The 12,110-nt window shown below is 47.2% G+C and overlaps 2 protein-coding genes across 11 annotated transcripts in view; one reads left to right on the top strand and one right to left on the bottom strand.

Annotated features, from left to right (window-relative positions):
* RPP40 (ribonuclease P/MRP subunit p40) overlaps window positions 1-8,869 on the bottom strand; it is a 215,569-nt gene extending 206,700 nt beyond the window's left edge. For all 5 annotated transcript variants that reach the window (XR_012901668.1, XR_012901669.1, XM_075921302.1 and 2 more), the window contains exon 1: window positions 8,735-8,869. Coding sequence is in view for 3 of the 5 variants with exons in the window: in XM_075921302.1 (XP_075777417.1) it covers window positions 8,735-8,820 (86 nt within the window). In the remaining 2 variants the exon portion in view is untranslated. The remainder of the gene's footprint in view (window positions 1-8,734) is intronic.
* Window positions 8,819-12,110, top strand: part of FARS2 (phenylalanyl-tRNA synthetase 2, mitochondrial) — a 391,854-nt gene continuing 388,562 nt past the window's right edge. For 4 of the 6 annotated variants that reach the window (XM_075921297.1, XM_075921299.1, XM_075921296.1 and 1 more), the window contains exon 1: window positions 8,819-9,082. In XM_075921297.1, the coding sequence (XP_075777412.1) occupies window positions 8,819-9,082 (264 nt within the window). The remainder of the gene's footprint in view (window positions 9,083-12,110) is intronic. The other 2 variants (XM_075921300.1, XM_075921301.1) reach the window with 1 other exon arrangement.

Here is a 12,110-nt window from a genome sequence, read left to right as displayed (position 1 = left end):
CGCCGGCTTCCCCCGAGGCTTTCAAAGCCGCGGAGGGGCTCCGGCGGGGGGGCAGCCCATGCGCGCCTGGGATGCCCCGCCGCCGGCTTCCCCCGAGGCTTTCAAAGCCGCGGAGGGGCTCCGGCGGGGGGGCAGCCCATGCGCGCCTGGGATGCCCCGCCGCCGGCTTCCCCCGAGGCTTTCAAAGCCGCGGAGGGGCTCCGGCGGGGGGGCAGCCCATGCGCGCCTGGGATGCCCCGCCGCCGGCTTCCCCCGAGGCTTTCAAAGCCGCGGAGGGGCTCCGGCGGGGGGGCAGCCCAGGCGCCCCTGGGATGCCCCCCCGCCGGCTTCCCCCGAGGCTTTCAAAGCCTCGGAGGGGCTCCGGCGGGGGGGGGGGGGGGCAGCCCAGGCGCTCCTGGCGGCTTTGCTCCCGGTGCCTCTGGTGTGCTGGGGACCATCTCCAGCAGACCAGGGACACCGGGAGCAAAGGAGGCGGAGGGGTGCTGGAGTATAAGATGAAACCCTATCTTTTAATTAAAAAGATAGGGGGTCGTCTTATACACCCAGTCGCCCTATACGCCGGAAAATACGGTAGATCTGTGTCCTAAATAGCTGATTCAAAGTGTACTCAGGAACTGCTGCATATACATGTGACAGTTCTGTGCTAAGGCCTAAGAGACACATAAAACCAGATCCTCTAACACATTTTCTAAATTCTAAAATCTGTTGGCTGGTCACGTATACACAATAGTTTTGTCTGCAGAGGGAGACAGCTTTATGAAAATCAAATTTTCTTTAATCCCTCTTTACAAAGTTAAGTAGAGACACAGAAAAATAATTTCCTGGAAAATGACTCTCTGTAAGGCAGTGATCACCAACCAGTAGATCGGGATCTACTGGTAGATCTTGGAATCTTTTATGAGTGATCCTGAGAAGTTTGGCCGGGAGACTATCAAGTACCAGCACTTCATCTACCCCCCTCTTAAATACTGCATTTTATTAATATCAGCAGAACGGACTTAAATGGGGCCTGTGTTGTGTAATCTTGCCTTAATCTTTGTATTCATGTCCGTCAGTGTGAAATAAGCTATTTGCATATATTTGCATGTATATGCAACCACACTTGTTGCGGCCCTTGGCATGCGCTGGGAGTATCATTGTAGTGCCCCAAGGCTTCCAAAGTTGAGTAGGCCTCATTTAAATGGTAGTGTAGACAAGCCCAGATATCTTAGTTTCTTTCTACACATGTTAGGGATGTGAAAGATTAACCAGCAAGCATCACTCTTAACGGGTGATGCTTACTGGTTCCGGTTAATTGGTAACCAGATGGGGCTAAATCAACTCCCTGCTTGCTGCAGCCCTACAAGGGGCCTGCTCTGGACAGGGTCTCATCTCATCTGGAGCAGCCCCTGTCCACAGGGAGACTGGCCCACCAAGGAGAGAGGCTGCTCCTGTGAAGAGTGCCTGAGTGGGGCTGGAAACAGGACACCTGCCGGCTGGGGACTGCTCCAGCCAGGCTGAGGCTGTCTCCTGCCCAGATATTGCTTAGTCTCTTAACTGGTTAAATATTTGGTTAACCTAATGTTTAACAAATCTGGTAGAACAGATCCCAAGTAGCCTTAAGGCTGCCTAACAAAAATCAAGGACTTACCCCTTGAAAATAGTTGTCTGCTGGAAAGCCATCCATCCCAGGAGTCTTGCTGGAATTCATATATATTTTAACAGCCTTTTTATCTTGTGTTGTTTAGCTTTGTCCATAAACAACCCCTGACCTCAAGTTAGGATAATAAAAAGATAGGCCTTCAATGAAATGATCAAATTAATAGAGTCTAATTGGTTGTCTGATTTATAAAAAGCTTTATAGAATTGCTTAAATTATTTATATTTGTTAATTCAAGGATGGCATTCCAGTCTTCGTGAAATAAGAAAGAAATACTGTTGTTGGCTAGTTCCATGTTTAATCTTCTCCATTCAGAATAGCTTTGATGGACGCTGTTGAGTGTAAATTCAACTTGACTGGATATGCCTTCATTATATTTATATTTTACATTGATTACAGAATGTAGGAGATTTTCAATTTTTATGTCACTCTTATGCTCTCTCAGCAACTCATCTATTTCCTTATTCAGAGACTAGTTATTTTGGTCTCTCTTTCTTCTTCTTCTGGGAGGCATAGTTTATATATTCACCTTTTAGAATAACTTTCAGAGCTTCCTAAAAGATCGTATGAGGTAACAGACTGCTTATTTTCTTGTAGTATGTTAAAGATGACTGAATTAACTGAGAAACTCGTATATTTTAATTGCAGTGTCTTCAGCTATTGCACAGAAGACTTTAATGGTACATCTATGGTAAACGTAATTGGAACATGATCTGAAATGAATATATCAATAGCTGCTAATAGGCATGCTGCAATCAGTTCTGAAGACACAAGAAACAAGTCAATTCCGGAATAAAATGAATAGTCATACTCTTTTGGGTGTCAATCTCCTTATCTCTTTTTAAAACAAGTTCATTTATTAATCGTGAGGCTTGGCCTAATGAGTTTTGAAAACTGGGTCTCATGTAATTAGAATACTATGCTAGACAGACATCTGGACAAATCCAATCACCTCCGAATATTAGAAGAATGTATGGTTTTATCAGAAAGAAGAAAAATTCAGAGTTACCTCCATTTCAATTGTACTTACTTCCTAGCATTAACTCTTTTGAGTTGAAACTCCAAGCAAACCGTATTATCCTTCAGGATTAGACTAAGGCTGTGCACATTAAAAATTTATACATTCAGTTTTAGAAAGGTAAATTAAGATATATAACCTTAAGATACAATATAAGCGGAGATATATGTAAAACCTCATCTTTAGGATTTTAGAATATAAATATTTTGAATATTTCGAATGATTTTGAATGATTGAATATTACTGGTTCATTTTGAATGATTTTAGGCCTTTAATGGATGGCTACTCCAGCACCGCCAGTCCCCTGGACAGGGCTGCTGATTCCAGCCTTGCCTATACAGGCTGAGAGCTGGAAGCCCCACATGGGACAGGAAGCATCCAGGCTGGAGTAGCCTCTGCCCACAGCAAGGAGGCTGCTCCAGCCTGACCCCTTCACATGCCCCCCTTTTAATCAATTAACTTGTTACATTTAACTGGTTAAGTAATTAAACAGGATTTTACATCCTCAAAGAAAACGTATCTATCCGTGCAAGCTGTAAAATGATTAGTGCAGCTAATGCTTGTCAGTAGATGGTGCTTTAAATACCAGCTTACTTGAAACTGTTACTCTATTCATTGTAGTACTGTACTATATGGTTATTATATTGCTTGGTTCCAATGGAGATCAACGGAAGAGTTCAATTTAGTTCAGTGGTACTCAAACGTCATTGCACTGTGGCCCCCTTCTGACAATACAAATTACCACACTACCCTCACAGGGGAGAACAAAGGCCAAGCCCACCTAAGACCTCTGCTTGAGCCTCACTACCCTGGAAAAGGGGACAAACCTGAAGCCCAAGTGCTTCTGCCCTGGACGAGGAGCATGCAACCTTAGTCCTTGGAGGTGGGGCTCAGGCTTTGGTTTCAGTCCCGGGCGGTGGCCTTGGGCCCCAACAAGTGTAACACCAGCGGGGTCGCAACCCATTTTGGGGTCTTAACCCACAGCTTAAGAGCCACTAGTTATCTGCTAGGAGCCAAAAGATTATATAAGTGAACATTACCATATCTAGAAGCATGTACAGGAATACAAACTGATTTTAAACTTGTTGCGGTATGCTTTTCACGATGGAAAAAATATTCTGCTATTATTGGTCAAATCTGATAGGTCTTTGAAATGTGTGCCAAGCTTCAGAGGGGGTTTTGAAAAATTTTGTGGTGCCTGCTAAATCCATAGGATACTTGATGCTGTATCAGCATCAGTCCTGCTCAGGATTTGCTTTATGCCATTCGATGAAGCTTTCTTTATCTTAAGCTCATCTGAGAAGTCAGGAAAAAGAAATGCTATGGTCTTTATAGGTCAGGGTTTCAGCTCTTCTGGCAGCATTCATTACCATTACTACATCATTCAACTTCAGCAGCTTGGAGAAATGTCTGGGTTTGCCAGACTCCTGGCATTAAATAGGCTGTTTCAATATCTAATGGGAGCTCAAATAAATCAGTTCCATTGTTGGCTACTGGACTGACAGCAGGATAAAAATATCACTAATTTCTCAACAGCTTTTTCTGCACAAGTTGATGTCATCATCGAACAGGACCCAGTGATATATTAGATACAAACAACATTCCATGACTGAGTCAAGAACATTAGCCTTATTTACAGACGATCTGACACTACCCAATCAAAACTTACACAGAAGAAACCTGAATGATAAACTCCATTTTACAAATACAGGTCTTGCGACATCTTGGTGAAGTATGTGACTAATTCACCCTTAGAAATGGGTAGACTGAGATACAGACAATTACAACGCACCCAAACTGGACTCAGTGGAAGAACCAGGAGTAGAGCCTGAAGACCATGACTTCACTATTTTCCCATGTATCAAAAACCTAAAACATGCTGAGGTCAGAGGAAGTCCATAAACACTAGCGATGTTAGGTTTGGGTAACTGAATAGTTGTGTAACCGCATTAATTCTTATTGGTTACACGACTATTAGATAGTCTCTGGGGTGGGGTGGGGTCAGCAGCCAGTATGCTCTGGCCCCACATCTGAAGAGCCCCCTGCCACCCCACACTGCTGCTCCTGGCACCCACGCAGGAGCTGGTCTGCGAGGGGAGCCAGTTTAAAAACCAGTGGATGTGAGCAACAAGTCGACTATCTGATAAGCAACTAGTGACTCAACTAGTCGCTTCTCCCTCACTTGCTCCCTCTATCAGAGAGACGCAGTGGGGGGGGGGGGGAGGAGCGGGGGGCGGGGAAAGCAGGATTTGGTGCTGGGGGAATCGCTTAAAAACCATCTCCATGGGGAGAAGGGGCAGGGGCACAGCAGGGAATTGGTGGCACTTCCGCCTTTGAAACGTAGTAAGAACAGAGTTCTTGCTACATTTCAAAAGCAAAAGTGCTGCAGGGAGCTTTGGGAGTCCTCCCAGGGCTCTTGTACATTTCAAAACAGGGAGCGCGGGGCCAGTGGGGGGCTGTCTGAGTTCCCTGCTGGCTGTACTCCCTGCAGTGCTTTTGCTTTTGAAATGTAGCAAGAGCCAGAAGGGCTCATGCTATGTTTCAAAGGTGAAGGCACCCTTATTGACTAATTGAATAGTCAGTGCAAATGACATCAACTATTTGATTAGTTGATTAATCTAAATTTAACATCCTTAATCCCTGCACGGGGTGGCAGCAGCCCCTGTCTGTAGAGGTCCAAGCTTCCGGTGGACAGTGGGTGCTGTGGGGGTGGGAGGAGAGGCAGGCTGCCGAGAAGCAGCTACTATCTGAGGTGGCCTGAGCTGGCCGTGGACAGGCTGATCTGGCAGCAGCTCCTGTGCGTGGGGGGCCTGAGCTCCTCATGGACAGAGGCTGGTCCACTTCCCATGGAGCAACCTCTATCCACGCGTAGCTCAGACCCCCTAAAGACAAGGGCTGCTGCAGGACCAGCCCCTATCTGCGGCCAGCCCGGGCCACCATGGACAGTGGATGATTCATGGGAGCCTCCCAAACCCACAGCTGCTTCTATCCGCATGAAGAGTGGACCCCTGCAGACAAGGGCTGCTGCCACCCCGTGCTGCTGCCTCTGTATCGGAGGCAGCAGCATGGTGTGGCAGAGGGCTCCCTGGGATTGGGACAGGGAGCACACTAGCTGCCAGCCCTGCCCCCGGGGACTATCGAATAGTTGTGTAACCAATAAGATTTCATGTGGTTATACAACTATTCAATTACACTATATCTTACATCCCTAAAACTGATTGAGAAAGCTGATCCAAAGAATGGAGAAACAGCAACATTTTCACCAGAGGAAGAATGATTTTTCTCTCTTCCTTCTCATACCTTTGTTTAATATAAATCCCAGTTTTTCAGTTTACTGTGAATTATATATCAAGTGTTCACCAAGAGGAAATATAATTGATTGAGCCCTGATACTAAATTTATCCCCATTACTCAAATAGGGTTATAAAGTTTTACTACATATAATTAATGGACCGAGAGATAGCTTGTGGCCATGTTTCCATTATCAGTTTTTGTCTATATCTGACCATGTTATAAAAGAATAAAAATCAGGTTTACCTGTAGCACTTATATCTAGCCAGCAGAGGAGAAAATATTTAAAAAAAAGTTAATAAAACATGCAAATGTCAGAGACTGATGCTATAGACAGGAGCAAAGGCAGAACACAAACACCATGGAGGAAGGGCAGAAAGTGCAAAGAAACGAGAAGGAATACACATTAAAATAGATGCAAAATGTGACAACTTAACAGTGTTTCTATAAACAAAATAAAACACAAGAACAACCAAAACAAATGGCAGTTTTCTTGGAGCAGAATGATAAATTTTAGAACATTCCCATGATTATTGATTTAAACAACATTCAAACAGTATTCCACAACAACAATCTTCTCTCATAAAAACATTTTTCTATATAATGAAAACCAATAACCATACAGTTCTGTGTTGTAGCCTACAGAATCTTATAGCCTCTGTGAGTAAGTACATGTGTAAGTCTGTTTATTATTTTTTATTCACAATTTAGGGTTCACGGTAAATCTTCATTTACTCACGAAACTCCCCACGCAAAACTACTGCCTTTTCCATTTTACTTCATGGACACTGGGCAAAAAAGGCATGATCTTTTGGTCTATTTTTGGCATGGAAAAGAAAGCCCCTGAGCAAGGTTCACTTTTAAAATATGTAAATCTGTAAGGATGCCAGTACCTAATTTGCAATATAAAAATAATAAATAACATCAGCTGCTAATATCTGAAATATTTATGAAACAGATGGACATTACAAAAGCTTAATGTAATAAATTAGGGATGTAAGGGTATGTCTACTAGGGTGGCTAATGTAGGCATTCGAAGTTGCAAATGAAGCCCGGGATTTAAATATCCTGGGCTTCATTTGCAGCTTGCCGGGCGCTGCCATTTTTAAATCCCTGTTAGTGCGGACTCCATGCCCGCGGCTACACGTGGCATGGAGTAGGTAGTTCGAATTAGGCTCTCTAATTCGAACTATCGGTACACCTCGTTCGAACTAGGGTGGCAGTGTAGATATGCCCTAAGTGACTAGCCTATTACCAGACAAAGCAAATGCTTATCCGATAGTGGAGTAGGACCTTGACTAGTCGCTTTCCCCCCACCCCTGAGGCAGCAAGTGGGGGAGCACGAGCAAGTGCTGTGAGGAGCCAGTTTAAAACACAGAGACTTATAAGCAAAGGTATATGTTCTTAAAACAATCTTCTCACTAAATCCATGAAACAGTGAGTTTAACTTTTAGCATTTTGTCCTTTAGGATAAATGTAATTCTTTATGAAGTTTGTGTTAAGACACTACAAGGGCATATTACACGAAGATGCTGTAGTACTATTTATCTTAGAACAGAAGAGACTACCAACATATTTAGTTACATGCTCAGATTCTTCATTGATAGGCATCACAGAAAAAAAAAGACAGGGAGAATTGTTTTCTTGCACTTAGATGGTCTGCAGGCAAGTGCTGTTAGCATATTTTGAGAAGCTGCCATTATTTGTAGTGTTTTCAAATGTGATAAATATAGCAAAAATTATTTGTAGAGAATATTTCCCATTTTACAGTATTTAAAGACTCATCAAAATCAAGGCATTTCATTGAAAAACGGAAAGATTTCATCTCTATGTGAAAATTTACAAGAATCCAATATAAGTGCACAACTTATCACAGTATCTGTGCTTTAAAATGGTTACCATTGAGAGTGGTACACTAAAATAAGGAACAGAATTTAAAGTCTTATCTAAAATAAAGCAATAACTCAAATTAACTTCACATCATACTTATACAGTCTTAGCTGCTGAGGGGCAGACCTATAAATGTAGTAAGCAGACTGGATAGCTATCAGCAGTAACAGGTATAAGGCTAGCTGTTGTTCTTTATTACCCTAGACATGAATATGCTCTCTTGGTGGAATGCCAGGGTCTGCAGAACCTGGCATGTAATGCCTTCTCATGAACCCTATATAAAGGAGGAGACAATCACACATCCACCACTTGGGAGGAAACCAAGAGGCTCAAAGAATGGAACCCAATCTATGCCCTGACTCTGCGGAATACAGTTTTGGGTACACTTGAGAGAATTTGGCTTCTGCTCCCAGCCAATGCAATGCTGGGCTCCCATTGGAGTTAAGGGATCTTCAGTTTAGAACCAGCTGTGCTCCCAACACCCCATACAATTAAGTGGGCCTATAGGACAAACTGGTTTGGCTTTCCTACCTACGGCCGTCCCATAAGAAGGGCCATACTGGGTCAGACCAAAGGTGCATCTGTCCCAGTGTCCTGTCTGCGGACAGAGGCCAATGCCAGATGCCCCCGAGGGAATGAAGAGCAGGTCACCATCACGTGACCCTTCCCCTGTCACCCATTCCCGGGGGGGGGAGGGGAATGGGCTACAACATGGACCCCAGAGAAGGGGCCTGGACCCGGGCCTGTGTCCGCCCCTCCCGCCACCACCAAACGCAGGGATCTGGGGGGAGGGGGAGCGACCCCGGCAGCCGCCCATGGAACCCAGAGCCCGGGGAGGAAGGGCCCCCCCCGCCCCAGCAGGCTGCCGGGCACGTGTCCCCGCCGGGCGGCCCCACCTGTAGCCGTAGGCCTGGAAGCGCTGGCTCTCCCGCAGCAGGGCCCGGTACAGGCGCAGCACCTGGGCACGGCTGGACGCTGCCATGTTGCCGGCGCAGATGGGTCCTCCCGCGAAGCCCCCGTCGCCCTCCTGCCCCCTCCAGAGCCTGCGCTCCGGGCGGCCGCCGCAGGCCCCGGGGGTGGGGCTCGCGGGGACCTGGGGGCGGGGCCGCCCCCTGCCGGACTCTGGCTCTGGGACTCGGACGCCGGCGCCTCGTCCGCGAGCAGCGGCCTCTGCGCGCGGCGCCTCAGGCGCGGCTCGGGCAGCTACGGCGGCGGCCCGCGCGGCGAGCGAGCCGAGGGGGACGGTGAGTGGCGGTTGGCAGGGGCCGCGCGGGCCCCACGTGGGCACATGCCCCCTGCAGCCCGGGCTGGGGCGAGGGGTTCCCCAGTGCAGCCCCGCCTCTGGCGGCCACGGGGATGGGCGTGCACAGCCTGCCCCAAGGGGGCTGCTTTGGGCGTCGGACATTGACAGCCCCCTCCCCCATGCTCATGCCCATCAGCGCGTGTCTGGTTCACGCGTGAGGGACTCAGGGTGCCTGCCGCGGGCTGCGCGGGGAAGTGCTCGGAATCAAGACCCTGAACTCTGCCCTCTGCCTCTCAAGGGGTGAAAGCAGGTCAAGCGTGTGATTAGCGAGAAGTGTCCTGATGAGAAGTGGCAGCATGTCCTCTCCTCCCCCATACACCCACCTCCAAGAACCTGCTGGGGGGGGGGGGGGGGAATCACATTTTTGACCTGTTTGTTATTTTTGTTCCTCAGCCAGGTGATATTTTTGTATCCATTTGATATATCATAACTCCAGTGGAAGTTGTGTTTCAAGGTGCTGCCCAACACTTCCATTGCTAAAGGTTCAATGACTATTTGGAACAAGATTTTGGTTAAAAATATAAAAGGTTCATGGAAAACAGGTCCCTGCAAAATGGAAGCTTTCAAAATTTCCCAAAGTAGCTTTTCCAGTTTTCAACCAGTTACAAGTGCACTTCCTGTTTCTCATAGGAAATGTTTCGTAGTATTTGCTAAGACCTTAGAAATCAGAATTCTCTGTCCTATGTTCATTATTAATCCTGTAAACAAAATATTGAAAAGAGAGACTTTCCCCTGCACATTTTTGGAGTTCCAAAAACATCCAATTTGTGTGGTTTTACTGCTTATTTACTAATGCACATCATACTTATTAGTGTTGATTTACACTGATGGGAGACCACTGTCAAGCCCACAGGCCTTGTCAATACTGAGGAAATTTTTCTGAAAAATTGAGCCAGCTTTGAATTTAGATAGTGTCATAGAGCAGTGGTCCCCAACGCGGTGCCCGCAGGCTCCATGGTGCCCACAGGCTCCATGGTGCCCGCCGGGGTATTTGTGTGCGCCCGCCGACAACCTGGGCCGGCCCCGGCGCGTGGCGCACTGGAGGCGCTGGCCCCAGGCACGCGACACGCACCCACACCTGGTGCGCGGCGCTCGGGCGGCCCCAGCCCCAGGGCACATGCAGGCGTGCCGCGCCGGTGCCAGCCCCAGGCGCGCGGCGGCGCCGGCCCCGGGCCCACGGCACAAGGCGCTCGGGTGGCTCCGGCCCCGGGACACATGCCGGCGCCGGGTGCAAGGGCATCCCCGCCCCTGGAGTGCCCCAGGATGCGCGGCCCCACCCCCCGGGCGCCCAGCGCATGAGTGGCCCCGCCCCCGGGCGCCCAGCGCATGAGTGGCCCTGCCTCTGGGCGCCCGGGAGCCTCTAAAGGTTGGGGACCACTGTCATAGAGAGTACACTTACTAAGTTTGCAGATGATGGATGCCAGGCTGGGAAGAGTTTCAAGTGCTTTGGAATATAGGGTCATAATTTAAAATTATATGCACAAATTGGAAAAATGATCTGAGGTAAATAAAATGAAATGTAATAAGGACAAATGCAAAGTACTCCACTTGGGAAGGAACAAGTTTCACACATGCAGAATGAGTACTGCAGAATGAGACTTAAGGGTCATAGTGAACCACAAGCTATGTATATGAATCAACAGTGCGATGCTGTTGCAAAAAAAGCAAACGTGATTCTGGAATGCATTAACAGGAGTGTTGTAAGCAAGTCTGAAGAAGTAATTCTTCTGCTCTACTCTGTGCTGATCAGGCCGCAGTTGGAGTATAGTGTTCAGTTGTGGGCACCAAATTTCAAGAAAGATGTGGAGAAATTAGAGACGGTCTGGAGAAGAGCAACTAAAATGATTAATGGTTTAGAAAACATTAGCTATGAGGAAAGACTGAAAGAATTGGGTTTGTTTAGATTTGAAAAGAGAAGACTGAGAGGGAACATGATAGCAATTCTCAGGTACCGAGGGAGAAAAATTGTTCTCCTTAACCACTGATGATAGGACAAGAAGCAATGGGTTTAAATTGCAGCAAGGGAGATTAAGATGGACAGGGCTCGACAAATAGTGTAATCTACTCGCCCGTGGCGAGTAGATTACATCCTGGAAGAGCCAGCGCGGAGCAATCTGCGCATGCGCAGAACGCAGAACCGCGTGGCTGGCGAGTGGGCATTAGCAAAAACGGACATTAGGACATTAGGAAAAACTTCCTAAGCAGTAGTGCAAGTAACTTAAAATTTCTTACAGGTACTGTCTTATTGCAGCTCTAGCTAGCTCTTTAAATAGGTCGCTGCTAGCTCTTTGAATAGCTTCCTGCTGGTTTTGGCCACAGCTCAGCCAGCTCTTGCCAAGGCTGCTCATCAGGGCGCACACACTTACTTTTACCTCTGTTCCTATCTGTCAGGGTGGTTAAACACTGGAATAAATTGCCTAGGGAGGTTGTGGAATCTCCATCACTGGAAATATTTAAGAGCAGATTAGCTAGACTATCAGCAGGCCTGCATGCAGGGCAGGGATGTTAAATTTCAATTAATTAACTAATCAAATAGTTAATGGTATTTTCATCGACTGTTGATTAGTCGATAAGGACTAGCACAGTCTTCTGACCTTGAAATGTACAAGAGACTGAAACACCTGGGTCAGTGGGGAGTCCTCTGCTGGCCCCAGACTCCATGTAGTGCTTCTGCTTTGAAATATACAAAGATCCACCAGGGACTATTGTACATTTCTAAAGTTGGAATGCTGCCACTGCTCTCCTGCTCTCCTGCCCCCTCCCATGGACCTGGCTGGAGCTGGGGAACGGGCTTTGTGATAGAGTCAGCGGGGCGGAGGGGGGGAAGCGACTAGTTGACTAGTGTGTTGACTGTCTGATAAGCTTCTGCTTATCTGATAGTCAACTAATCCATTAGTCGCTTAAATCCCCGATACAGGGGTATGGAAAGGGTGTGAATTCACCCCTCTAGGGTTCCCCAAGTAAACGTA

Source organism: Pelodiscus sinensis, chromosome 2, assembly GCF_049634645.1.
Source record: "Pelodiscus sinensis isolate JC-2024 chromosome 2, ASM4963464v1, whole genome shotgun sequence".
In the NCBI taxonomy this organism is placed as follows: domain Eukaryota; kingdom Metazoa; phylum Chordata; order Testudines; family Trionychidae; genus Pelodiscus; species Pelodiscus sinensis.
Note: the sequence above shows the minus strand (reverse complement) of the source record. Positions and strands in the feature narration are given on the sequence as shown.